This window comes from Gopherus flavomarginatus, chromosome 16 (assembly GCF_025201925.1).
Source record: "Gopherus flavomarginatus isolate rGopFla2 chromosome 16, rGopFla2.mat.asm, whole genome shotgun sequence".
Classification (NCBI taxonomy): domain Eukaryota; kingdom Metazoa; phylum Chordata; order Testudines; family Testudinidae; genus Gopherus; species Gopherus flavomarginatus.
Genome location: NC_066632.1, coordinates 22,261,225 through 22,289,189, shown reverse-complemented (window position 1 = coordinate 22,289,189; position 27,965 = coordinate 22,261,225). Strand labels below are relative to the sequence as shown.

General features: G+C 48.9%; 2 protein-coding genes and 1 long non-coding RNA gene across 41 annotated transcripts in view; 1 reads left to right on the top strand and 2 right to left on the bottom strand.

The window, feature by feature from the left end:
- Positions 1–9,622, bottom strand: part of PFKM (phosphofructokinase, muscle) — a 46,047-nt gene extending 36,425 nt beyond the window's left edge. Inside the window, exons 1-2 of the mRNA XM_050925472.1 lie at positions 9,497–9,622; positions 748–846 (exon numbers count right to left, since the gene is read on the bottom strand). Coding sequence (XP_050781429.1) covers positions 748–846; positions 9,497–9,620 — 223 coding nt within the window. The 5' untranslated portion in view covers positions 9,621–9,622. The remainder of the gene's footprint in view (positions 1–747; positions 847–9,496) is intronic.
- A 4,456-nt stretch (positions 9,623–14,078) lies between these two features.
- The window catches only part of SENP1 (SUMO specific peptidase 1), a 37,337-nt gene continuing 23,450 nt past the window's right edge, over positions 14,079–27,965 (top strand). For 5 of the 6 annotated variants that reach the window (XR_007769829.1, XR_007769831.1, XR_007769830.1 and 2 more), the window contains exons 1-6: positions 14,079–14,185; positions 22,100–22,244; positions 22,627–22,676; positions 24,076–24,206; positions 25,351–25,435; positions 25,934–26,093. Coding sequence is in view for 3 of the 6 variants with exons in the window: in XM_050925474.1 (XP_050781431.1) it covers positions 22,231–22,244; positions 22,627–22,676; positions 24,076–24,206; positions 25,351–25,435; positions 25,934–26,093 (440 nt within the window). In the remaining 3 variants the exon portion in view is untranslated. The remainder of the gene's footprint in view (positions 14,186–22,099; positions 22,245–22,626; positions 22,677–24,075; positions 24,207–25,350; positions 25,436–25,933; positions 26,094–27,965) is intronic. The other variant, XM_050925476.1, reaches the window with a different exon arrangement.
- Positions 14,531–22,093, bottom strand: LOC127035512 (uncharacterized). 34 transcript variants are annotated; one of them, XR_007769841.1, is made up of 10 exons: positions 20,849–22,093; positions 20,383–20,472; positions 20,125–20,214; positions 19,174–19,215; positions 18,627–18,715; positions 17,762–17,809; positions 17,630–17,671; positions 17,027–17,074; positions 16,798–16,839; positions 15,459–15,516 (listed from the first exon to the last, which is right to left on the bottom strand). It is a non-coding gene; the product is annotated as an uncharacterized LOC127035512 (long non-coding RNA). The 34 variants fall into 34 exon arrangements; XR_007769842.1 differs by lacking the exon at positions 16,798–16,839 and adding an exon at positions 16,513–16,554; XR_007769846.1 differs by lacking the exon at positions 16,798–16,839 and adding an exon at positions 16,244–16,285.

Sequence of the window (27,965 nt, the reverse complement as noted above, 5' to 3'; positions counted from 1 at the left end):
TAACTCATGATTTTAGATGCTCAGGGAATACCGCATTTAAGCACCAAAATAAGGATTGGATTTCCCAAAAGTATCTTGCCAACATATCTATACCACACACAGGTCACCATTTTAAAAAACAACTGGGGGTTTTTGAGTTCCCAACTGGAGACACCTTAAAGCAGTGGTTCTCAGCCAGGGGTACATGTACTCTTGGGGTATGCAGAGCTCTTCCAGGGGGTACATCAACTCATCTGGATATTTGCCTAGTTTTACAACAGGCTACAGAAACAGCACTAGCGAAGTCAGTACAAACTAAAATTGCATACAGACAATGACTTATTTATGCAGTTCTATATACTATACACTGAAATGTAAGTACAATAGTTATATTTCAATTGATTTATTTTATAATTAGATGGTAAAAATGAGAAAGTCAGCAATTTTTCAGTACTAGTGAGCTGGGATACTTTTGTATATTTATATCTGATTTTGTAAATTTTTAAGTGAGGTGCAACTTGGGGGTACGCAAGACAAATCAGACTCCTGAAAGGGGCACAGTAGTCTGGAAAGGCTGAGAATTACTGCCTTAAAAGGGACCTGATGCTCTCTGGGGGCGTGCTCAGCACTCCCTGAAAATCTCCAGAGTTCTCCTGCTGGGCTCTCCCAAAATGGAAGCAACCAGAACCTCTAGTCTCTTTTGAAAATTACACCCTTTGATTCAAACACACAGACTCCAAACACAAACAGTGCCGCTTATCTCCTTACCCTGCGCATCTCCTCCCGAGGTCAACACAGCGATGGCTTTCCCACTCCCCAGATTGCGTGTGCGCTCATGTTTTTCTGGTGGCTGCGACATTTTCTTAGCTGGAATATAAAAATAATATATAGATTGTTGGAGAGCCCCTTCCCGGGTGCCTCCTGCCTGCCCGATTCCCACACAGTCTCTGGGACCGGGGCAGTTTCTTGCACTTGAGGCTATCTCCTTTCAAAGCACCACCACTCGGTAAATAACAAGCCAAAATGTCATACGGTAAATTATACTCTGTGCAGTGTCAGCGGCACCTAAATCTGGATGTGCGCAATGAGCTGTCACGGTGTGTGACTGAGGGACCAACGGATACAGACTTCGGCAGAGCACCTAGGAATTGCTGCTTTGGGCCCTTTTCAACAGGTGATTTTTTGGGGGGTTGTTTGTTTGTTTCGTTGTTTGTTCTGATTGTACACACCACCGATCTATAGACACATCCCTGAAAAGTAACACAGCCACATGGTATGAGCTGAAATTTATGTTTGCAAAATCCCAACACAATCAGAACGGAAAAAATAATACTGTGCCTCTGCGGGTTTTTTCTCAGATGTCCCTAGTCACTGAGCTGCAGTGTGCACCAGCTGGTCAGCTAGCAGAAGTATCAGATCAAAGTGACCTGTTCTCCAAAGATCCTGCTGAGTCCACGGTTCGAAAGTTCAACAGTTTCTGCAAATACAAACATCATGGGCCTGATTCTCAGTTATGGTAAGGCCATTGTATACTGCTGTGGCAGTGTATAGGGCCTTACGTTCTGCCATTGACATGCCGGGTGAACTCAGGCAAGTCATTTCACCGCCCTGTGCCTCAGTTTCCCCATCTGTAAAATGAGGAGAATGATATGGACCCCCTTTATAAAGCTCTGAGTGCTATGGATGAAAAACACCATAAGAGTTGGGTATTATTAATTATCAGGGGAGTATAAATTACATTTATGTTCATTTTAAGGCCCCTTCACATCAGAGTGGTATAAAGCGACTTTAGGGTAATGGCTCAAAGGCACATTTAAAGAAACTTTCTCTGGTGGCTTAAGTCCCAAATTGAGGCCTTCTTAAAAAAAGAAAAGAAACTCAATTATTAATAGATTTTTTTCATATGTTCCAGTAAAAACATTTTAGAAAATTTTCCTGCAGCATCTGGACCCAAAACTGTTTTGGCATGATTTGGACCTCCATTGATCTACTGATGGAAAACTCTAGATAAGAGCTAGGTGCTATGATGATTATTGTTCCAGGCCACCAGAACCAACCCATGTAGCTGCCTAGAAAGTGACCAGAAACAAAAGAGAAACTGACCTGCCTATTTTCATCCTGGGGAGAGTTTTAAAGAAAAGAAGTCCAATATCATAAACGGAGATACAGCAGCTCGGTAAATTGGTGGCCCAGGTCATCCTCCTGTCCCTGAATATCAATCTCAAGATTTATTCAGAAAACCATGAAGTTAATTTTTTGCACCAATTTTCACCCATTTTTACATTTTTGTAATAAATACTGATAAATTCCTGGGACATTTTAAACAAAATAAAACCTTAAAACAAAGGACTGAGACTGTGGATAGACATCCCAAGTCCTTCGGGCACACGGCCTCGTGGAAAATTGTACAGTGTGGGATACCCATTCATCGCTCAGGAAATTGTGGGTATTTGGGGTCAATCCCCTCTGTTCTATCCCATGATCAACTGCACAACACTCTTCCTCATTGTAAGGACAGAGCATACAATCCTGTTGGATTTGCAAGGTCGCTAGATCTGTCTCTACATCAACTCTCCATTGGTCAAACTTTGCTTAAACTCTTTGGGGGACAAGGGCTGTTCCTATGTCTCTTTACAGCACCCAGCACCACACTGAAAGAAGACTATTCTACCAGGATCTTGGCTGTGGCTTTTAGAGGAATGCCTCTACCCATTTTGAAAAAGGACCGACAATCACCATTGCCTCTCTGGTTCCTTGGTATAGTACTTACAAAATCAATCTGCAAAGCCATCCATGAACTTTCATACACCTGAGATTGCAACGGTGCATTCTTTTTGGATGGAGTATTGCTGGTTTGGGCAAAAGCCAAACAGTTGTCACAACATTGTTGTACATCCAATCTAAGAAGTGGCAGTCAGGTAGCAAGCAGGTTTCAGGGGGTCCACCAAGCAGGGCCAATGTTAGACTCACTGAAGCCCAGGGCAGAAAGCCAAAGTCCCCACTGTGCAGAGCGGAAGTCCAGGCCCCTGAGCTCTGCCACCTGGGTCTGAGGTTGAAGCCGGAGCAACGTGGCTTTGTGGGGCCCCACTGTAGAGTGGGACCCCAGGCAACTGTTCTGCTTGCTACCCCATAACTCCAGCCCTGGCTTTTATATGCAGAAAACCAGTTGTGGTGGCACAGGTGGCCCATGGAATTTTTATAGCATATGGGGCTCAGAAAAAGGTGGAGAACCCCCGTCTAGGGCTTACCTAATTCTCTCTCCTGCCAAATCTCCATAGTCAGTGGACATTTGGGCCAGTCACCAAGGAGAACCCCCAAGTCAAGCCCCCTAACTAGCATGGGGCTAGATTATTTCAGGCCAATGGGGAGGCCTCCCCGACAGCGCTCAGTTCAGTCCCTGCTTTCCTCCACGGGCTGCTAGCACAGAACAGTCATTGTGATGTCACTGGAAAGCCCAGGCGACTGTTTCTCTGTTCACAGGTTATGTCATCTCCATGACCTGGGGGTCCACCCCTGCCCCATGAGGACTGATGGGATGGTCTCTCTGCTGCATCAGGAGGCAGCTAACCGGAGGGGGGAAATTTTTTTTAAGCTACCTCTCAACTTTGTCCCACAGTCCCCCGATTTCCATAGCCGTGCGGTCTACGTCAGCTCTGCTTTGCTGCCAGCTGCCCCGAGATCCCTCTGCTCCAGCACACTTGGCCGTCTCGCCTGGCACCGTACTCCTTCCGGTCCCAGCGTGGGAAGTGGCTCAGATGGAGTCCAATTCTGGCTGCCACGCTACAGTAAGTCATTAAGAACTGCGGGTTCTTAGTGTCTCTGAAGAGCAGGCCTCTAGGGCCAAGATCCTGATAAGCATTTAGGCATTGATTTAAATGAAAGCGAGGAGCCTGCATACCTTTGAGGATCTGGGCCTAGGTATCTCAGGTTGGTCACTGAAAAACTGAGGAACACGAATCAGTGGCCGCTTTAAAAAAAATATTGGCCAAAGCCTCTAGCTCCCTGCAGTTGTGAAGGAAACCTTCCCAAGGTGAACCAGCTGTTGCAGCAACCCAATTGTTGTAAGGAGCAATCTGAAGAAGGAGAGGGTTCTTCAAGACACTCTTCCTGCTCCACCAGCATCATGGTACACTACAGTCTTCAGCTACCTTATAGCAGTGTTTATTTCCCATTTGGATCCTAAGAAATCCTTAGAAAGCTTGTCTGGGGTTACTCATGCAGGGCCACTACCAACAACCTCCTTTCCTGCTGTGCCTACAGGGATAAGGAAACAAGCCTGCAAATGGGGTAAGTGGATGGCGATCAGATGCAGCTGGAGACAGAGGGCTGGATTTTGGCTATTGTGAGAAGGGGGAAAGGTTGTTGTAGTTGCCAGTATTGACACGGACAGTTTTGCACGGACTCTGGGAAGGCAGAGGGAGATGCTGTGGGGGAGCTAGGGGAGGGGGCAGAATGGGGTGTTGCTGAGCTGGGGGGAGCCAGGTGTGTCACTGGGCAGCTGGGTGGGGTAGGACTCGGAGCAGGGGTTGCTGGGATGGGAGGGGAATCTGTTGGCTTGGGAAGGTGGGGTGGGAGAAGAGGAGGAGTTGAGTAACAGGGGGAGTCAATGGGTGAGTGAGGGAAGCAGGATAGGCTGTGAGTCAACTGAGGGGACAGTGAGTCAGTCTGTAGTAGCATCCCATCCCCTCCCTGGAAACAATTAGTGTTGGCCTTAGAACAGGGCTGGGCAAACTTTTTGGCCTGAGGGCCACATCTGGGAATAGAAATTGCATGGCGGGCCATGAATGCTCACAAAACTGGGGTTGGGGTGCAGAAGGGGGTGAGGATTGTGGTTGGGGGTATGGGCTCTGGGTGGCGCCAGAAATGAGTTCAGTGTGTGGGAGGGGGGTTGGGGCAGGGGTGCAGGCTCTGACTGGGGGTGTGGGCTCTGGGTGGGGCTGGGGAGGAGGGATCTGGGGTGCAGGAGACTGTTTTGGGCTTGGATTGAGGGGTGCGGAGGGAGGAACGGGGATCAGGGCTGGGACAGGGGGTTGGGGCGCAGGGAGAGGCTCAGGGGTGCAGGCTCCAGGTGATGCTTACTTCAAGCAGCTCCCAGAAACAGGGGCATGTCCCTTCTCTGGCCCCTACACAGAGGCGTGGCCAGGTGGCTGTGCACGCTGCCCCACCTGCAGGCACCTCCCCTGCAACTCCCATTGGAGAATGTAGGCGCTGGAGGGGGGCCATGCCGCTGCTTCTGGGAGCTATGTGGTGCGGCCCCCGACCCTGCTCCCCGGCTGGAGCGCCAGAGTGGAGCAAGCCCTAGACCTCACTTCCCAGCAGGAGCTTGAAGGCCATCTTAAAACGGCTGGCGGGCCGGAGGTGGCCCAGGGTCTGTAGTTTGCTCACCCCTTTCTTAAAATACGTCATGAGCATATCCTTAGGGCTGCTGAGTGTTGTAATGAGAGCTATAGAATGGCATAGCGTTAGCTGCCAGCACTACTCCTGGCAGGGATGGAAGAATCCCCATCCCCTCCTGCTACATGGGCTGGGGTGGCAGCTTCCAAGAGTGGGCGTTTTAAGCCCCAGGACAGCCCTGGTCAAAACAGCAGAGTTGGGGAGAAGAGATAAGAACCGGGGGAAGCCCCAGCGTGTGAGATGCATGATCACACACTGTTCCTCCTGCAGAACCTGTCTCACAGGGCACATACTGAATAAAGCAAGGGGATACAGTGAATGATTCCTGCCTCGTTCTAACCCTTATTTGTTTAAACGCTGCGCAGATCCGCTGAGCGTTATCTATGGACTTGCTCTGAATTGACACCCACTGTCACTGAGCATAATCTGGATGGTCCATGGTGGATGTGCGTGGGGGAACTAAGTCACCCGAGATGGTAAAAGTAACTTATTGCAAAAACAGGAGTGTATTTCACAAAATGTAAATGTATTTAAAAATAAGTAATTTAACTTGATGCCAACAGAGAAAACATTTGATTTTTTGGTAGACAGGCACCACGTATCCTGCTTGTGACCTTTTCTCTTTACTCCTGATCGACTAAGTGATTTAAAAATACATGTTGCACCCTTCCCACATTCACGGCTGCTATTACTTGAATTCTAGCTGAAGCTCCTCACAAAATCGGAGCCCTGCTGTGCTAGATGCTGGACATACACTTTGTAGGAGATGGTCTCTGCCCCAAAGAGCATACTATTTCCCTATTTTACAGATGGGGAAACTGAGGCACAGAGCATGAGCCCATGCTTCTGGAAGGTAGCTAAGCATATGCATCACTTCCATGACTTCAGTGGGACTACTCACATGCTTAAGTAAGTGGCTGAATCAAGGTCTGCATAACTTACCTGAGATCAGATGGAGTGCATGTGGCAGAGGCAGGTCTCCCGAGTCACAATTCATAAGTTTAAAGCCAGAAGGGACTCCTGTGATCATCTAGTCTGTCCTCCCGCATATCACAGACCACAGGACTTCCCTGCATTAATCCCTGTTCAAACTAGTGCATATTTTTAGGGGGGGGAAAATCCAGTTTTGATTTTAAAATTCCCAGTTGAGGAGAATCGGCCACAGCCCTGGCTGAGTTGTTTCAATGATTAACTATCTTCACTGTTAAAAAATGGAGCCTTATTTCTAGTCTGAATTTGTCTAGTGCTTTAACCACAAGACACCTCCTCTCTCGCATTCAGCTTGGCCAATGAATGGGGCAGGAGTGCAGCAATAACACAATGAAAGCCTGTGTTGTGATGTAGACAGGATTTGCCTGCAACAGCTTGTTGAATAACAAATGCCCTTGTTAACAAACCAACCAAAATAATGATCAGTCGGCTAACGGTTGATGAACAGAGGAAAGTTAAATTAATGGGCTAACATTGGTGAACTGCAAATTGAGGGCTTGGCTTTAATCATCACACACATTCCTCTTGCCAACTGTCTTGGTTGTCTCTCAAGGAAGAGAGGGGTGGTTAGCTGAGGGAACTCTGCAGGCTGTCAAACCTGATGGTGTGCCTGTCATAAACAGATAGCTAAGGGTTAATGTCTCTTTCACCTGAAGCACCTGACCAGAGGACCAATCAGGAAACCGGATTTTTTTCAACTCTGGGTGGAAGGAAGTTTGTGTCTAAGTCTTTGTTTTCTGTCTGCCTGCTTTCTCTGAGCTTTGGAGAAGTAGTTTCTACTTTCTAGTCTTCTGTTTCTAAGTGTAAGGACAAAGAGATCAGATAGTAAGTTATATGGTTTCTTTTCTTTGGTATTTGCATGAATATAAGTGCTGGAGTGCTTTAATTTGTATTCTTTTTGAATAAGGCTGTTTATTCAATATTCTTTTAAGCAATTGACCCTGTATTTCGTCACCTTAATACAGAGAGACCATTTGTATGTATTTTTTCTTTCTTTTTTATATAAAGCTTTCTTTTAAGACCTGTTGGAGTTTTCTTTTCTGGGAAATTTCAGGGAAATTGAGTCTGTACTCACCAGGGAATTGGTGGGAGGAAGAAATCAGGGGGAAATCTGTGTGTGTTGAATTTGCTAGCCTGATTTTGCATTCCCTCTGGGTGAAGAGGAAAGTGCTTTTTGTTTCCAGGACTGGGAACGGAGAGGAGGAGTCACTCTGTTTGGATTCACAGAGCTTGTGTCTGTGTATCTCTCCAGGAGCCCCTGGAGGGGGGAAGGGAAAAAGGATTATTTCCCTTTGTTGTGAGACTCAAGGGATTTGGGTCTTGGGGTCCCCAGGGAAGGTTTTTCAGGGGGACCAGAGTGCCCCAAAACACTCTAATTTTTTGGGTGGTGGCAGCAAGTACCAGGTCCAAGCTGGTAACTAAGCTTGGAGGTTTTCATGCTAACCCCCATATTTTGGACGCTAAGGTCCAAATCTGGGACTAAGGTTATGATAGTGCCTTTATAACCCTTCTTTATTAAGATGATGCCATCAGCCAGATTTTCTCTGAGCTCCCTTCAGGCTCTGAGCTGAAGCACTGGGGCTGGTTGAAAGTTTTCCATTTAAACTCTTCTTTGATGGAAAATTGGGGCTTTGATTAAAAAAAATTTCTTGAAAAGTGTTGGCTTTCTGCAGGGAATTTTGATATGTAATGAAAAACCTGAACACCTGAAATCCAAAGAGGTTTCACATTTGGGCTGAAATATTTCAGGTCTTCCACCATCGTCCACTGGAAGAATACCAAGATAATTAGTCTTAGAAGCCAGACGGAAACTCCCTGAGCAGGTTGGCCTAGAACTTACCAGCATCTGCATGGTGGGGTGATTCCTGGGACTCACATACTAAGTAGTTGTGCTAGACAGCTTTCATTCCTGGGAAGGGGCCACCTCCTGTACCTGGGTCAGATGAAAAAACCCAGCCTTGCACCCAACCTGTCATGCCTGGGCTCATAACTGAATACCCAGTGGGGAAGAGTGTGCTAACACAGGACTAGCTGAGTCATCCAGCCAGATTTCAAGGGATGTACACAAGACCAGATCCCTCTTTATTATCACTGTGATTTGATGGCACTCATTTGTAAAGCACTTGTCACGCCTGGTCTGGTGGCATGATGGGTCCTGGTATCTAGGGAGCAAAAGGCCAAAGGAGCAGCAAACCTGTGTTTGCACCAATACGTAGAACTCACTGACTGGTTATTGATTTGTCAAGCACCAAGTACATTGTCAGTGCTCAATAAATAATAGGTATTTCCCACACCTGTACCTCTCCCTTTGCTGAAATCCCCAAACCCTCTACCTGACATTCCCACTACATCTCTCCCTGCTCATCCACTAAAGTGCCATCGTTTTCTACCCTCTGCTGTAATTCCCTCTCCTCCATCCAACCTCAATGAACTTTGCTATCAGAGGCGTAGCCATTTTAGTCTGTATCCACAAAAACAGTAAGGAGTCTGGTGCCACCGTAAAGACTAACAGATTTATTTGGATCTAAAGTTTTGTGGGTATAAAAACCCAACTTCTTCAGATGCATGGAGTGAAAATTACAGATGCAGGCATAAATAAATTGACAAATGAAGAGAAGGGTATGGTAATTCCTGCATAAATATACTGCCTGCATCTGTAATTTTCACTCCCTGCATCTGAAGTGGGGTTTTTACCCACAAAAGCTTATGCCCAAATAAATCTGTTAAACCTCACTGTTTCAATTAAAACCTTTTGATTAATCATTTTCCCCCACCCCCATTATTTGCAGTTCTCAGCACCAACGTGCCCACTGGCTCCAACCATCCCCCCCATGTACACCTAGACCCACTCCATCCAAATCCTCTTCATATCCCCAGCCTCTCCCCATCCCAGATGCATTCCACCCCATGTGTGCATGCTCAGTTTCCATTCACTTGTTAAAGAAGGGCTAGATTGTGATGTCCTTGCTCACTTTGGGTAGCATCTTATCCCATCATCAGCCCCATTATAATCAACCAGACGATGCCTGCAGGAATAAAGCACGACCAGGTGCAAGCAAGACTGTTACAATCTGATCCTAAGCATTTCAGCAACAAATTACTCATCAGTCTGCAAATATCAAACTCCACTAACCTGGTGGCTCTTTTTTTTTCTGGGACAACGGGAAGAAGGTGAAGAAAAAGAAAACCGCGAAAGCAAGTGACACAGAAATGAAAAGTTTGGACCCAACTACAGAGAGGTCCAATGGAGACCACATAACCGGAAAGTGCGTGCTTTCCTCCCTTGTATTTATAGACATTATATCAGCCCGCTGGAGCAGCTGCCTCTCCCATGCCTCCCTCTTATTGGCTGATATAAAGGGCATGGCCTTACATTGAAACGGTTTGAATCACATTGCCTTGCAAACTAATTTTAAAAATCAGGGCCTGATTCCCACTTACACTAAGGCCTCTTTATGTCACTCTAGCAGCATAAAAGTGCCTTGAAGCATGTATATATGTCCCCACCTCCCCACTGAGAGCACCCTCTGCACAGAGTGCCACTGTGGCTGATTCAGAACAGGGATAAAGGCTCTACGACAACTCTACCATTAGCCCGCAGCATAGGAAGTGGATAAGGTGTGTAGCCACAGTACACTGCACCAGCCCCTAGGAAGTAGAGTCAGGACAGCCCTACAGTTTCTCTGACTTACACCATGAATCAGGTCAGGCACAACCACAGAATACAGGGAATGCCAAAGTGGCTTCAATCTACCTTAAGCTCCCTCCACCCACACACCATTCCTGCCCCAAGTGCAGAAAAATAACAACACCAGGTCTATAAAATTAACTTTATTTCACTTATAAATGGTTAATTTCAACTGCTCAGCGAATTAAAGTTACAAACAGAATGGTCTCTCTTGAATTCTCACTGCAGAAAGCACCATCACGATTTGAATGAACAGCAGGGTCGCATTCTGCACGAACTACCACAAAGGCTACTCCAGTGGGAGTTGGGAGTTCTCCATTCATTCCATGAAAAGAAGCCCCGAGCTAATGGTATTACTTCTGGTTGAGCTAAGGATTTCTGAAGGATGTGAAGACAAATAATTAACCGGACTGATTCATGGGCATAGCTAAGCAACCAGAAATCACAGGGAGGTGAGGACAGCATCCCAATACAATGATTATTATCTAACGGAAGTGCTTTGTAGTGAATGGCCATATCCAAGGGTGCAGCATCATTAGCGAGGCTGACAAGTTCAAGAGGAATGCTGTAATCTTGCATGTACACAAGCTATGGCTACGAGTCCTTTAATGGCCAAGAAGTAACACAAATCTTTTACTTACTGCTGTGAGGTAGGTTTTAAATATAAGAAGACAAATGCTGGATGACAGCTAGGTCTTGTAGCGTCACTCATCAAAGCCAGAATACAACCTCAAACACAAACACATTTTGAATGCCAGGACAGGGTTGAGAGTAGGTGCCTTCAAACATAATTACTTCTATTCAGTGAGCAACACAATGCAATTCAAACAACACATGGCAAGATAAACAGGCCCACAGGATGATGGGAAAGGTTATAGGGAACAGGGAAAGACTAGTTCAAAAACACCCAAGGGAAACAGTAGCTCCCAAGATACTATATATTGCCTGATGCCAAAGACTGTATGTATCAATGCCTGGAGACAATATTGCGGCTTCAAAAAGAGAAAGCAGGTCCACAACCTCTTGTTCTAGTCCCCAATGAGACTGCCTTGTATTATTATTTGTAATATGGTAGACCCAAGAGACGCGCCACAGGGAAATATAGACAGCAGCCAGGGTCCCACTGTGCTAAGTTTGAAAATATAGTAAAAGACAGTCCTTGCCTCAAAGAGCTTGCAATTGAAATAGACAAGACAGACAAAAGGTGGGAAGAGAAAGAGAGGCACAGAGACAAGTGACTTGCCCTGGGTCACACAGCAGGGCAATGGCAGAGCTGGGAATAAAACCAGATATCCCAAGTAGACCAGGGTGACATTTTTCAGATGAATAGTTTATTTGCTGAAAAACGCAGTTTTGATCGACCCAAAACTATATGTGAATTTGCCCTGGTTGGTTTGTTTTTAGTCTTATAAAGCCAAAGAGAGTGACAAGGACACTTTAGTCTGGTGATTAAGGCACTCACCTGGAAGTAGATGTGGATTTAAATCCCTCTTCTGAATCAGGCAGGCAGAAGATTTGAATTCACATCTCCTACCTCCCAGGTGAGTGCCTTAATCACCAAGCTAAGCAGTTGTTTGCTTTCCCTGGCCCAATTTGGAACTATATTTTTATAGGTTTCAGAGTAGCAGCCGTGTTAGTCTGTATCCGCAAAAAGAACAGGAGTACTTGTGGCATCTTAGAGACTAACAAATTTATTTGTATATTTATTTATATATTTTTATACAAATTAGAAGACCTTCAACAGGAGAGCTTGAGACCAGACTAGGCTACAGCCTAGTGGTTGGGCTGCTCACCTTCGTGGGGGGAGATTTGTGTTCAAGTTCTACTGCAAGTGTAGGGATTCAACCCTGGCATTACCATGTACAAGCAAGTACCCTCACCACTGGGATAAAGGTAAACACAGTTTTCTGCAGCTGACTGAATTTTTTCAGTTAGTTTTTATTTAAAAGTTTGCTGGCCAGACCAAGTCCCAGTCTGGCATCCTATATGTACCAGGCCACGCTGCCTCAGCGAGCTTCACAGAAAGGATCAGGTGCACTCCAGGTTTCCCTCATTTTCACCAACCCCTCCAGCTGAAATATATTTTAAAGTAGTTTTTCAGCAGAAGTGGGTTTCTGAAAAGCAGCAGGGCTGGCCCACTTCCAACTGGAGAGAGCAGGATCATTTATAAAAGCAGGCTGAAAAATAATTTTTTGGTGAAAAATTTAGATTTTTCAACCAAATAATTTGATTTTTGAGGGGGTCAAAAATGTTAAAACTAAACAGTTTCCACAATACATTTTGATTTTGAAGCTGAAAAATCTCAACCAGATGTGTGACTTGCATAGCACCCAAATGATAGGTCCTTTGAGGACAAATATGAAGTCAAGAAGATAAAGTCCCTCTTCCAGAGTACACACCAGGCTAAAGGTTTGTCTACACTCAAATGTATACTGGTATAAACTAAGACATACCAACATTTATTCTGATCTCATCTCCTGTGTGGACACTTTTATTCTAGTATGAGTGCCTTCTTTTGGTTTAGTTTGTCACTGGGGAAGGGGCTTAAGATAAATGAAAAAAAAAGCCATGCTTATACCAAAATAAAAGTTTCCACATGGTATAAAGTTTCCTGGCGTAACTGGTAAATCTTGTCTGTGATAGACAGCATACAAAGTGCAGTGTTCTGTATGTGTAGGTGCTTATGGTGTCAATCACCAGGGCTCGGATGTACTGGAACGCCATGTCACTGAAGACGGATGTCTGCTGCTCATTCCCTTTAGTTTGGATTTTGTTCTTTAATGTCACTGTCTCTCTTTGTGGGGGGGGGGGGGAGGTCGGAAGAGATTTTTAAGGAAAGCTTGAAAGTTCCCTCCCCCCTAACTTTTCAATGTACCTGCATCTGCCACTGGTAGGGTGGCCAGACAGCAAATGTGAAAAATCAGGATAGGGGTGGTGGGCTAATAGAAGCCTATATAAGAAAATGACCTCAAAATCGGGACATCTGGTCACCCTCGCCACCAGCAGGCTGCATCACTCCCAGGTGACCCCCAGCTTGCTCTCCTCTATGGGGATTTTGCTCCCCTCCCCGGTTGAATGACCCCTCCCCCCCAACCAACCTACTCTGAGCCCCCCCCCCCAGAGCACACTGTGCCCCCAATCCCCTCCCACCCCAGGGTGATATCACCCTCCTCTGTTCCCCCTCAAGAGCCCCCCTCAATCCGGGGGGGGTGACACTGACTAACCTTCGCTCCTCTACAACCCCCCCCCCCGAGCGCACAGCCCGCCCCTGCCGTGACCCTCCCCCCAGCGCACCGCTCCACTCCTCCTCCACCCCCGCTGTGACCCCCCCGAGAGCACAGCCCCCCCATCCCCTGCTGTGACCCCCCCGAGAGCACAGCCCCCCCCTCCCCATCCCCTGCTGTGACCCCCCCGAGTGCACAGCCCCCCTCCTCCCCATCCCCTGCTGTGACCCCCCCCGAGCGCACAGCCCCCCATCCCCTGCTGTGACCCCCCCGAGTGCACAGCCCCCTCCTCCCCATCCCCTGCTGTGACCCCCCCCGAGAGCACAGCCCCCCCATCCCCTGCTGTGACCCCCCCGAGTGCACAGCCCCCCTCCTCCCCATCCCGCTGTGACCCCCCCAGAGCGCACAGCCCCCCTCCTCCCCATCCCCCGCTGTGACCCCCCCGAGAGCACAGCCCCCCTCCTCTCCATCCCCCGCTGTGACCCCCCCGAGTGCACAGCCCCCCCCTCCCCATCCCCTGCTGTGACCCCCCCCGAGCGCACAGCCCCATCCCCTGCTGTGACCCCCCCGAGTGCACAGCCCCCCTCCTCCCCATCCCCTGCTGTGACCCCCCCGAGAGCACAGCCCCCCCATCCCCCGCTGTGACCCCCCCGAGTGCACAGCCCCCCTCCTCCCCATCCCCGGCTGTGACCCCCCCGAGCGCACAGCCCCCCCCTCCCCCTCCCCTGCTGTGACCCCGCCCCCCAGCGCTCCGCCCCCCCCGGGGTGACGCTGGCCGCGTTTCCCGACCTGCCCCGCGCCGAGGCGCTCGCTCACCGGTCACTTCCGCTGCAGCCCGCCCGGTTTCCGGTCGCCTCGTTGCCGGGAATTGGGGTGAGGGGCCCGCGCGCTCCGCCTGGTTCCGCTTCCGGTAAGAGCGTCCTGCCCGCTCCCGGGGCGGCCCCCCCGAGACCTCGGTACCGCCCCTCCCCCCCCAGCTCCCGGGCCTTCCACAGCCCCCCGGGCCCCCTCCTCCGCCAGAGCCGCTTGCCCCTCCCCCAATCCCGCCGGGCCCCCGGTAACTCCCCCCCCCGCGTGCCTCCCGTCATGTCCCCTGCCCCGTTCCCCGTCGGGCACCCTGATCCTCCCCGCAACCCTGCTGGTGTCTGCCCCAGAGCCCCCCCCCGCTGGTGCTGGGCCCCCTCTCCTCGGTGTCCCCCCGCAGCTCCCCCCCGCAATTCCCCTGTCAGACTGACCCCTTCCCCAGATGTGTCCCCTTGTCCCTAACGTCCCCCTCCACTGCTGCCTCCTTTCCTGCCAGCATCCTTCCCAGACCCCATGGTGCTCCCTACCCCCCGTAACCTTTACTCCCAACAGTGCCTTGTGTCCCACCACTTCCACCCCCTGCTAACATCCTTCCCAGACCCCATGGTGCTCCCTGCCCCCCGTAACCTTTACTCCCAACAGTGCCTTGTGTCCCACCACTTCCACCACCTGCTAACATCCTTCCCAGACCCCATGGTGCTCCCTGCCCCCCGTAACCTTTACTCCCAATAGTGCCTTGTGTCCCACCACTTCCACCACCTGCTAACATCCTTCCCAGACCCCATGGTGCTCCCTGCCCCCCGTAACCTTTACTCCCAATAGTTCCTTGTGTCCCACCACTTCCACCACCTGCCAACATCCTTCCCAGACCCCATGGTGCTCCCTGCGCCCCGTAACCTTTACTCCCAATAGTTCCTTGTGTCCCACCACTTCCACCCCCTGCTAACATCCTTCCCAGACCCCATGGTGCTCCCTGCCCCCCGTAACCTTTACTCCCAATAGTTCCTTGTGTCCCACCACTTCCACCACCTGCCAACATCCTTCCCAGACCCCATGGTGCTCCCTGCGCCCCGTAACCTTTACTCCCAATAGTTCCTTGTGTCCCACCACTTCCACCCCCTGCTAACATCCTTCCCAGACCCCATGGTGCTCCCTACCCCCCGTAACCTTTACTCCCAATAGTTCCTTGTGTCCCACCACTTCCACCACCTGCTAACATCCTTCCCAGACCCCATGGTGCTCCCTGCCCCCCGTAACCTTTACTCCCAATAGTTCCTTGTGTCCCACCACTTCCACCACCTGCCAACATCCTTCCCAGACCCCATGGTGCTCCCTGCCCCCCGTAACCTTTACTCCCAACAGTGCCTTGTGTCCCACCACTTCCACCACCTGCCAACATCCTTCCCAGGCCCCATGGTGCTCCCTGCCCCCCGTAACCTTTACTCCCAATAATTCCTTGTGTCTCACCACTTCCACCACCTGCTAACATCCTTCCCAGACCCCATGGTCCCATGGTGCTCCCTACCCCCCTAACCTTTACTCCCAATAGTGCCTTGTGTCCCACCACTTCCACCACCTGCTAACATCCTTCCCAGGCCCCATGGTGCTCCCTGCCCCCCGTAACCTTTACTCCCAATAGTGCCTTGTGTCCCACCACTCCCACCACCTGCTAACATCCTTCCCAGACCCCATGGTGCTCCCTGCCCCCCGTAACCTTTACTCCCAACAGTGCCTTGTGTCCCACCACTTCCACCACCTGCTAACATCCTTCCCAGACCCCATGGTGCTCCCTGCCCCCCGTAACCTTTACTCCCAATAGTTCCTTGTGTCCCACCACTTCCACCACCTGCTAACATCCTTCCCAGGCCCCATGGTGCTCCCTGCCCCCCGTAACCTTTACTCCCAATAGTTCCTTGTGTCCCACCACTTCCACCACCTGCTAACATCCTTCCCAGACCCCATGGTGCTCCCTGCCCCCCGTAACCTTTACTCCCAATAGTTCCTTGTGTCCCACCACTTCCACCACCTGCTAACATCCTTCCCAGACCCCATGGTGCTCCCTGCCCCCCGTAACCTTTACTCCCAATAGTGCCTTGTGTCCCACCACTCCCACCACCTGCTAACATCCTTCCCAGACCCCATGGTGCTCCCTGCCCCCCGTAACCTTTACTCCCAATAATTCCTTGTGTCCCACCACTTCCACCACCTGCTAACATCCTTCCCAGACCCCATGGTGCTCCCTGCCCCCCGTAACCTTTACTCCCAATAGTGCCTTGTGTCCCACCACTTCCACCCCCTGCTAACATCCTTCCCAGACCCCATGGTGCTCCCTACCCCCGTAACCTTTACTCCCAATAGTTCCTTGTGTCCCACCACTTCCACCACCTGCTAACATCCTTCCCAGACCCCATGGTGCTCCCTGCCCCCCATAACCTTTACTCCCAATAATTCCTTGTGTCCCACCACTTCCACCACCTGCTAACATCCTTCCCAGACCCCATGGTCCCATGGTGCTCCCTACCCCCCTAACCTTTACTCCCAATAGTGCCTTGTGTCCCACCACTTCCACCACCTGCTAACATCCTTCCCAGGCCCCATGGTGCTCCCTGCCCCCCGTAACCTTTACTCCCAATAGTGCCTTGTGTCCTACCACTCCCACCACCTGCTAACATCCTTCCCAGACCCCATGGTCCCATGGTGCTCCCTGCCCCCCGTAACCTTTACTCCCAATAATTCCTTGTGTCCCACCACTTCCACCACCTGCTAACATCCTTCCCAGACCCCATGGTCCCATGGTGCTCCCTACCCCCCTAACCTTTACTCCCAACAGTGCCTTGTGTCCCACCACTCCCACCACCTGCTAACATCCTTCCCAGACCCCATGGTGCTCCCTGCCCCCCGTAACCTTCACTCCCAACAGTGCCTTGTGTCCCACCACTTCCACCACCTGCCAACATCCTTCCCAGACCCCATGGTGCTCCCTACCCCCCGTAACCTTTACTCCCAACAGTGCCTTGTGTCCCACCACTTCCACCCCCTGCTAACATCCTTCCCAGACCCCATGGTGCTCCCTGCCCCCCGTAACCTTTACTCCCAACAGTGCCTTGTGTCCCACCACTTCCACCAGCTGCTAACATCCTTCCCAGACCCCATGGTGCTCCCTACCCCCCGTAACCTTTACTCCCAACAGTGCCTTGTGTCCCACCACTTCCACCCCCTGCTAACATCCTTCCCAGGCCCCATGGTGCTCCCTGCCCCCCGTAACCTTTACTCCCAATAGTGCCTTGTGTCCTACCACTCCCACCACCTGCTAACATCCTTCCCAGACCCCATGGTCCCATGGTGCTCCCTACCCCCCTAACCTTTACTCCCAATAGTGCCTTGTGTCCCACCACTTCCACCACCTGCTAACATCCTTCCCAGGCCCCATGGTGCTCCCTGCCCCCCGTAACCTTTACTCCCAATAGTGCCTTGTGTCCTACCACTCCCACCACCTGCTAACATCCTTCCCAGACCCCATGGTCCCATGGTGCTCCCTGCCCCCCGTAACCTTTACTCCCAATAATTCCTTGTGTCCCACCACTTCCACCACCTGCTAACATCCTTCCCAGACCCCATGGTGCTTCCTGTCCCCCGTAACCTTTACTCCCAACAGTGCCTTGTGTCCCACCACTTCCACCACCTGCCAACATCCTTCCCAGACCCCATGGTGCTCCCTACCCCCCGTAACCTTTACTCCCAACAGTGCCTTGTGTCCCACCACTTCCACCCCCTGCTAACATCCTTCCCAGACCCCATGGTGCTCCCTGCCCCCCGTAACCTTTACTCCCAACAGTGCCTTGTGTCCCACCACTTCCACCAGCTGCTAACATCCTTCCCAGACCCCATGGTGCTCCCTACCCCCCGTAACCTTTACTCCCAACAGTGCCTTGTGTCCCACCACTTCCACCCCCTGCTAACATCCTTCCCAGGCCCCATGGTGCTCCCTGCCCCCCGTAACCTTTACTCCCAATAGTGCCTTGTGTCCCACCACTCCCACCACCTGCCAACATCCTTCCCAGGCCCCATGGTGCTCCCTGCCCCCCGTAACCTTTACTCCCAATAGTGCCTTGTGTCCAACCACTTCCACCACCTGCTAACATCCTTCCCAGGCCCCATGGTGCTCCCTGCCCCCCGTAACCTTTACTCCCAATAGTTCCTTGTGTCCCACCACTTCCACCACCTGCTAACATCCTTCCCAGACCCCATGGTGCTCCCTCCCCCCGTAACCTTTACTCCCAATAGTGCCTTGTGTCCCACCACTTCCACCCCCTGCTAACATCCTTCCCAGACCCCATGGTGCTCCCTACCCCGCGTAACCTTTACTCCCAATAGTTCCTTGTGTCCCACCACTTCCACCACCTGCCAACATCCTTCCCAGACCCCATGGTGCTCCCTGCCCCCCGTAACCTTTACTCCCAATAATTCCTTGTGTCCCACCACTCCCACCACCTGCCAACATCCTTCCCAGACCCCATGGTCCCATGGTGCTCCCTGCCCCCCGTAACCTTTACTCCCAATAGTTCCTTGTGTCCCACCACTTCCACCACCTGCCAACATCCTTCCCAGACCCCATGGTGCTCCCTACCCCCGTAACCTTTACTCCCAATAGTTCCTTGTGTCCCACCACTTCCACCACCTGCCAACATCCTTCCCAGACCCCATGGTGCTCCCTGCCCCCCGTAACCTTTACTCCCAACAGTGCCTTGTGTCCCACCACTTCCACCACCTGCCAACATCCTTCCCAGACCCCATGGTCCCATGGTGCTCCCTGCCCCCCGTAACCTTTACTCCCAATAGTGCCTTGTGTCCCACCACTTCCACCACCTGCCAACATCCTTCCCAGACCCCATGGTGCTCCCTACCCCCTGTAACCTTTACTCCCAATAGTGCCTTGTGTCCCACCACTCCCACCACCTGCTAACATCCTTCCCAGACCCCATGGTGCTCCCTACCCCCCGTAACCTTTACTCCCAATAGTTCCTTGTGTCCCACCACTTCCACCACCTGCTAACATCCTTCCCAGACCCCATGGTGCTCCCTGCCCCCCGTAACCTTTACTCCCAATAATTCCTTGTGTCCCACCACTTCCACCACCTGCTAACATCCTTCCCAGACCCCATGGTGCTCCCTGCCCCCCGTAATCTTTACTCCCAATAGTTCCTTGTGTCCCACCACTTCCACCACCTGCTAACATCCTTCCCAGACCCCATGGTCCCATGGTGCTCCCTACCCCCCGTAACCTTTACTCCCAATAGTTCCTTGTGTCCCACCACTTCCACCACCTGCTAACATCCTTCCCAGACCCCATGGTGCTCCCTGCCCCCCGTAACCTTTACTCCCAATAATTCCTTGTGTCCCACCACTCCCACCACCTGGTAACAGCCTTCCCAGACCCCATGGTGCTCCCTGCCCCCCGTAACCTTTACTCCCAATAATTCCTTGTGTCCCACCACTTCCACCACCTGCTAACATCCTTCCCAGACCCCATGGTGCTCCCTACCCCCCGTAACCTTTACTCCCAATAGTTCCTTGTGTCCCACCACTCCCACCACCTGCTAACATCCTTCCCAGACCCCATGGTGCTCCCTACCCCCCTGTAACCTTTACTCCCAATAGTTCCTTGTGTCCCACCACTCCCACCACCTGCTAACATCCTTCCCAGACCCCATGGTGCTCCCTGCCCCCCGTAACCTTTATTCCCAATAGTTCCTTGTGTCCCACCACTCCCACCACCTGCCAACATCCTTCCCAGACCCCATGGTGCTCCCTACCCCCCGTAACCTTTACTCCCAATAGTTCCTTGTGTCCCACCACTTCCACCACCTGGTAACATCCTTCCCAGACCCCATGGTGCTCCCTGCCCCCCGTAACCTTTACTCCCAATAGTGCCTTGTGTCCCACCACTCCCACCACCTGCTAACATCCTTCCCAGACCCCATGGTGCTCCCTACCCCCCGTAACCTTTACTCCCAATAGTGCCTTGTGTCCCACCACTCCCACCACCTGCCAACATCCTTCCCAGACCCCATGGTGCTCCCTACCCCCCGTAACCTTTACTCCCAATAATTCCTTGTGTCCCACCACTTCCACCACCTGGTAACATCCTTCCCAGACCCCATGGTGCTCCCTACCCCCCGTAATCTTTACTCCCAATAGTGCCTTGTGTCCCACCACCTAACATCCTTCCCAGACCCCATGGTGCTCCCTACCCCCCGTAACCTTTACTCCCAATAGTTCCTTGTGTCCCACCACTTCCACCACCTGCCAACATCCTTCCCAGACCCCATGGTGCTCCCTACCCCCCGTAACCTTTACTCCCAATAATTCCTTGTGTCCCACCACTTCCACCACCTGCTAACATCCTTCCCAGACCCCATGGTCCCATGGTGCTCCCTACCCCCCGTAATCTTTACTCCCAATAGTTCCTTGTGTCCCACCACTTCCACCACCTGCTAACATCCTTCCCAGACCCCATGGTGCTCCCTACCCCCTGTAACCTTTACTCCCAATAATTTCTTGTGTCCCACCACTTCCACCACCTGCCAACATCCTTCCCAGACCCCATGGTCCCATGGTGCTCCCTACCCCCTGTAACCTTTACTCCCAATAGTTCCTTGTGTCCCATCACTTCCACCACCTGCTAACATCCTTCCCAGACCCCATGGTGCTCCCTACCCCTCGTAACCTTTACTCCCAATAGTTCCTTGTGTCCCACCACTTCCACCACCTGCTAACATCCTTCCCAGACCCCATGGTGCTCCCTACCCCCCGTAACCTTTACTCCCAATAATTCCTTGTGTCCCACCACTTCCACCACCTGCTAACATCCTTCTATCAGATTTCTGTGTCTTCCCCTTCCTGTGTGCTCCCTCCCTCCCTGTTAGATACCGGTGTCTCTCCTCTTTTCCCCATTGGACCCCAAACACACATACCCCTTCTGTCTCCCTCTCTGGCTGGCCAACATCTCTCCTGTATCTCCATCCGTCACCCCTAACAGTTATTGTTTCCTGCATCTGCCACTATCCCCCTGTCAGGCACCCGGTGTGTTTCTCCCTTATCTAAGCCTGAAACCTGCTGTGGATTGCCTTTCCTCCCACTGACCTATCCCCTGTTCTCCACACCCCCACATACACACAGTAACCCCAAATAATTCTTAGTATTCTCTATCTAATCTCTAACCCCTTGTCATGTGTGTTTCCTTCCCCACTTGCTAACATACTTTCTGTTCCCCCACCATAACTCCTAACATCTCCTCATGTCTTTCTCCCTTCCATAGTAACATCTCCCTCTGTTATCCTCGCCGTAGTCCCAATGCCCCCTGTCCTGGTGTGTGTGCGTCCCATCTGCTAACATTTCTCTGTGTCCCCCATGCTCCTAACAACCTTGATATGTGTCACCCCCAACTACTGAAATCCCTTGTTCTACTTTGTAACCCCTAATACTTCCTGCTCACCAATTTACCTCTTGATTTCACCCCTTAATCTCCATCATCCCCTGATATAGCCCTCCTGTAAATCCTCCCTGTAGTTCCCCCGTAACTCCTAAAACCACCTAGTGTCCTCCATGCCTCCATCCCAGCCAAAGAAATTAAACACCATCCATGTTGTGCTTTGTACAGAATAAACAGGAGGAAAGGAAAATATTGTAATATCCTTGCCTTTTTATTAAAGGGAACAAGGAAAAAGTTCCTTCTGTTGGAAGCTTTCTCTTTACAAGAGCTAAAGGAGAAAAGCCCTAATGTGGTGTTTACTGTCACTGCAGGGGTGTAAGCCTCTGGATCTTCTCTTACAAAAAGTAGTGTAGGAACTTCAAGACTATATGTGATCAGGAGCTCAGTTTTATGGCTCATGAACCCCCTTTAACTGAGTGTTTGTGGATATTTCTGACTCTGAGGCAACAAGAATATCACTTATTGAACCTTGCAGCAGCTAACTGCAGGTCTCCCTTTCAAGTACTAGACCTGTCCGTTCTTTCAAAGCAAATAGATGGGAGATCAAATCCTCCAGCACTGGTTCCGTGGCCAATCTTATTCCATGCTGCACTGGGGAGCAGAGGCACTTCTGTCAGAGGGGAGACTGCATACCTGTGGGCTAGAGAGCCTGATGGCCTATGTCGTTGGTGATGTGAGTGCAATTTGTTGCATTTCAGAAGCATTCTATCGGAGTTTATATAGTGGTAGGTAACTCACCAGTCAATTGGGTGTCTGGCAGACCAGATGACAAATGGGACTGTCCCAGGAATGAAGGGGCGGTTCAGTCTCAGGCATGTAGGAAAGATGGCAGCTGCCAACGTTTAGTGCAGAAAAATGGGTGCACAGCGTAACAGACTGAGATGGAAGCTCTAAGACCTTTGGGTAGCAAGTTCCATCTCTCCTGCTGTCCTTGTGTTTTTTTCATTCAGGGAAAGCTAGTGTCTGCTTGAACATTGGGTTCATACTTGATTTGGCTATTTGAGGTCTCTTGTGTGAACTGTGTCTATAAATGTATTCTTTCTCTTCCTTTTCAGTCCCCTTGAGTTTGTCGTCAGCATCAGTGATGTGAGCAGTCTGGAAATGGGTAAGTGTGTGCGCATTTCTGCTAAACTGTGTTAGAGAGGATGCGCTGTCTCTAGGTGTGTACAGGACCAAACTCTAGGGTATCTGAGTGCTACCTTGAGGCACCCAGTCTCTGGAATTCTGTGTGTTTTGCCTGGGCCTTATATCTGTGTAACATCATGTAAAAGAAACTTGCAGCTAAAATGTTCTTGCATTTTTACTGAAGAAGCAAAATGCACAGTAAGCTGAATCTCATTTCCAGGCCCTTCTGCTGTCTCTAGCTTTTGGTATGAACTAGGAGCAGGCTTGATGCGAATGATATAGGACTTTCAGTCACGCGTTTGTTTATTCCTCATGCCATTTAAATTGTATTGAGGGATCAATATAAATTCTATGCTGTAGCAAACTTTAGAGGGGAAAAAAGGGCCAGATTCTGCTATCAGTTACATTAGTATAAAATGGGAGTAAGTGTACTGAAATTGGTGGTATAAGAGGATAGAAATGAGAGGAGACTCATACCCATAAATATAACTTAAGGATATTAGTGCAAGATCAGGACCAAATGTCTTAATCAGTGAGGCTTCCATTGCTTCATGTGTGAGACTGTTCCACAGTCAGTAGATAACCTAAATTTTCTGTCCCTTAATTTCCTCTAGTTATAGCCCCATGTATCATCCTAAATAATTCCTCTCCCTTCTTGGCATTTACGCCCTTTAATTAATATTAGTATTTCACTAGTGCCTAGAGACCCCAACAAAGTTAGGACCCCATTGTCCTAGACACCGGACAAACACATTATCATTTCTATTGAGATTGTAAACACTTCAGGGCAGAGAATCAGCTCTTACAGTCAAAGGGTAGGAGGGGATACAAAGGCACAGATTTGGGCAAGGTCACACAGCAGGGCAGTGACAGAGCCTGGAATAGAATCCCATTGTCTTGATTCCCAATTCCGTGCCCTACCGACTAGATTGGACTGCTTCTTGTATTCTGGCATGTACGTGGTTCTTACCTATCTAACAATTTTTATCATCTGCTGGTGAAAATTACATAGGAGCTGGGTGGTTTTTTAAATTATTATTTTATCATCATTATAAAACTTTTATTGGCTTCTTTACTATCTTTGTATCATTTATGAAGGAGGGATGAATGATCTCTGAGGATTAGAAGCAAAAAAGGAGGATACAAAAGTCAAGTATTTCCATGACATGAGGGGATGTTTTCTAGGTAAAGGTAAAAGGACCGTGCCTTTGTTTTGAGATTACTGTTTCTTCTTGCCTTTTGCAGTATGTTAGATGCTTTTACTAAACCATTCATTGGCATTAGCTGGACAGAAACTCTTTTAAACTGAGATTTCATGGAAATGTCTGCTTCGTGGAGAGCCCTTTGTGAGAACTGAATACAGAGCTGTGTTTTCTCAGATGAGATTGCTGATCCTATGAGGATGGAAGCTGGTGATGCAACGTTGGCTAATCATAACTCGATATTCAAGGCCTTTCCTCTACAACAGACTGCTATTCCAGGGGATCAGCTTTCACTGTCTGATGACAAGGTTTGGGATCGTTTCTCTTTACTCATTTACAACTTCACATCCGCCAATTCGAGTGCTGAAATGCAGCATTTTGACTGAATATTTCTGTTGGTCAAACTTACTTTTAATCTTCTGAAGAGTCAGTTTCAAAACGAAATCCCTCCTTCAAACTCTTTTCTGCTGTGATGCATATAAGACATTTGACGGTAATTAGGCAACTGATGTGCTCTGACAGCTGCTCTTCATGTTGACTGTTTTCTTCTCATTATGTCCTTGTATCTATCCACTTATGGTCTCTTGTCTCCCACTCAGATTGTAAGCTCCTTGTGGCAGGGGTTGTCTTTTTGTTGTGTTTCTGCAACACTTAGCACAGTGGGCCCTGATCTGTGATGGGGGTCCTGGGGTGCTACCACAATATAAATGACGATACAGTAATGCAGAGTAATCTTTGAATTCTAAAATCATGCACATTTGATATTGCAGCCTTTTTAGTATTTGTTTTACAGTAGCATCTGAGACCTTTTGAAAATATAACAAAAATAACCATAACTCCTACACCAGAGTGTACAGTCTGTGTTAGCTGATCAATGTAGAAAGCCACACTTGCATGTGTGCGCACACACACTAATATTAATATATCATGTGAAAGCTACACGTTCAGTCTGTGGAAGCTGCACACATCTATGGATACACACACATATATATTTTGTGGAAGCTACACCCTTATGTGTGTATACGCTCTCCCGTATATCTTATGGAAGCTGCACAAAATTACATGCACTTACTTTTGAGACAACGGGCACTTGCAAGATAGTTATGAAAATTTACCAGGTTAAGTACGAAATCTGGTTGCCTGCCCCATACTGTGGTGGTGATAAACTTAATGTTTTACTGACATCTCAAAAAATAAAATAAAAAAAACTATTCACCCCAGAAGGGTAGAATTTTGCAAGGCTGCTGGTAGTGGAAAGTGCCATCTCGAAAATTTGCCATGTTGTCAGAAAAGTGTTGACATACTATTGCAACTCATCCTATGATCACAGTCATAGATTAGTAACTTGCAGAAGATATTAGAGTAGCATAGCTTTATTGGTCATGCTCCAGTGTCATTTTTCTTTAAATAATAACCTTAACAGTTAATAATTTTGATTCTCTTTTTGTGTAGTTTTTACCAAACAAGTTTGGCAGTTTGGAGAGATCTTTTACATGCTCCACGGGAAGTGCGTCATTCAGTCCAAGTTACTACTCAGGTAAAACATGCTTACTTGGAGTCAGTTCAGTTACACAGAAAGTGTCTTCCTCAGTGCTCAGGAATTATAGCATTGCTTTAAAACACTTTTAGCTCAGGCTAAGCTGGCACTTCCTGCTCTGTCATGCATAACATTTTCTCAAATATTGTCTTAGGCTGGGATTTCCAAAGGGAGTTAGGGCCAGATTCCTTTGAATATCCCATTTTCTCACCCCAGGACTGAATTATGTTTTTGGAAAGTTAGAATAAAATCTCTACAGCCATTTGGGTTGTGCAAGTTTTTTTTTTTTCTTGAGGGGGGCATGGGGAGTGTGGGTATTTCTAAATGCATCCTTAAGGCCCTGATCCTGCAAGCTGTTCCATGTGGTTGGCTTCTTACACATGTAGACAGTCCCACTGAAGTCAAGTTATACCTGAGGTCCTCTAGTGTTTAATGCTTTATGGTTGGAGCTGAACATGTGGGCTGTTTATTTACTGTTTAATATTTCTCTCCTGGCAGAAATTCCATCCTCTGAGAGTTACCGGTTGTCGGGAGAATTGAGAACGTTTGGACCAAGTGCCAACGGACAGGGGAGGGGTTTGGTACCCACCCTGGGTTCTATGTTACAGAAATCTAGAGTGAATCGAAACTTGTATCTCGACACTCGTAAAACTCCGAGGTGGGTATGGTTCTGCTCCATCTTTAACACTCTTCCAAAGGGTCCTCATTAGAAACCAGTCATTGAAATCGTGTGTTGTGGAGTTTTTACTGCCCCCCTCTGACACCCAAACAGCATGACATCTTTTAAAAGCCTTTGATAAACAATCCCAAATCTTTCAATATCTTAACAAAATTCAGTATAGCATTGAATGAGTAATGATTTGGTGTCTAATGTGACTCTGCTTTTGCATCCTCATAGAGGCCAAGGTCCTCCTGGGCTCTAGCTGCTATCTTGCGTACATGGTAGATATATCTGAAAATCTTATCACCACAGCTGTATAATTTGTCATAGTCAGAAAGTTTGCATAAAACAGCCTTTTGGGGGGAGGGACCCATCACAGAGATCCTTAAAGTCTCAATCAAATAATAGCTGGAGAAACATTCTCCACGACTGCGCTATGGTCATTTTTTGCCATTCCATAGTCACTTGGCAGCCAATCGGGGAAAAGGCGGGAGCAGGGTGGGGGAGTAAGAGACTCAGAAGGGAACCAGATTTAAGCCAACTTTGAATGTGTTTAAAAATGCCTTTTTAGACCTTATCTGAACACACAAGTTGTGGCACTTTCACTATATCAATCTAGTTAAAACAGTACAACCCTCTTTAGAATGGAGGTATTTATGCCAGTATACCTTATTCCCATAGAAGGCAGCTTTATACTGGTATACATATGTCCATGCTAGGGATTTTACTGGTATGTTTATATTGGTTTAAAAAGCACACCCCTAACAAGGCTATGCCAGTACAAAACCTTAGTACCGTGAACAGATGGGAATTCCTATAGAGCAGCTATTGAAACTATGTCTGCATTGCAAAGTGAGTTCATGAATTACTGTACTCTCTGGAGCCTGAGATGAGAGAAATTGAAAAAAATATGACTAGGTGAGAACAAGACCAGTGAAGCAGCTGTTAATTCTGCTTCTCTGACCAATAGCAATGGAGACACTGATAGATGGAAGTTTTCACTGACTGGTCAATGAAAGGTAAGTTTCAATCTCAGGGGTGCTGGGACTCCCCTGAATACCCAGAAACTAGACACACAGCATTCAGCTTGTTGCTCCCTGTGTGAAATATCCTTGTCCGCAATAAAAAGAAAACACGCATGGCAACCGCACCTTGAAAATGATCGTGTGTGGTGAGCACCCGGATAAGAATGGAAAAAACTGATATACTACAAGCTAAGTTAGGTGGTAATAAATTAGAGCTTTGCAGTAAGACCCTATAGAAACTGATACTAAAAATATAGGGCCAGATGCTCAGCTAGTGTAAATCCTTGTAGCTCTGTTGGCTTTAGTGGAGCTATGACCTCGTACGCCAGCTGAAGAGCTGGCCTATTCTCTCTAGAAATATATGACTTCTTAATATAAAATCATTGCCATCTCAAGTTCAGATCTCATCCATCTTAACTTTCAAAATTATGTTTTAATCAGGATCATTATGCCATCTGGAGGCCAGACTTTTGAACTGTACATAGGTGTAAATTCAGCTTAAGAGTGTGTGTGTGTGTGTGTGTGTGTGTGTGTTCCTGTTAATTTTCAACAAAATGCCAGTTTCTGACTGATCTCCCTTTAAAGAAGATGGCCTAATATTAAAAATATATATATATATATATATATATATATATTATTAAAAGTTCTAAGGGTTTTCTTGCATCCCTGCTGATGTTCACAAGGATCTTTTGGGTGGGCCTGGGATCAACACTCCCAAATGGAGGCCAGCCCTCCCATCCCTCTGTATGTGCGCATGCCAGTGGCAGCAGTGAAATGCGGTCTCTGCACATCTAAACACCTTCCCAGGTCTTTGGAGAGAAGAGTGGAGAATCTAGTTTCCTGC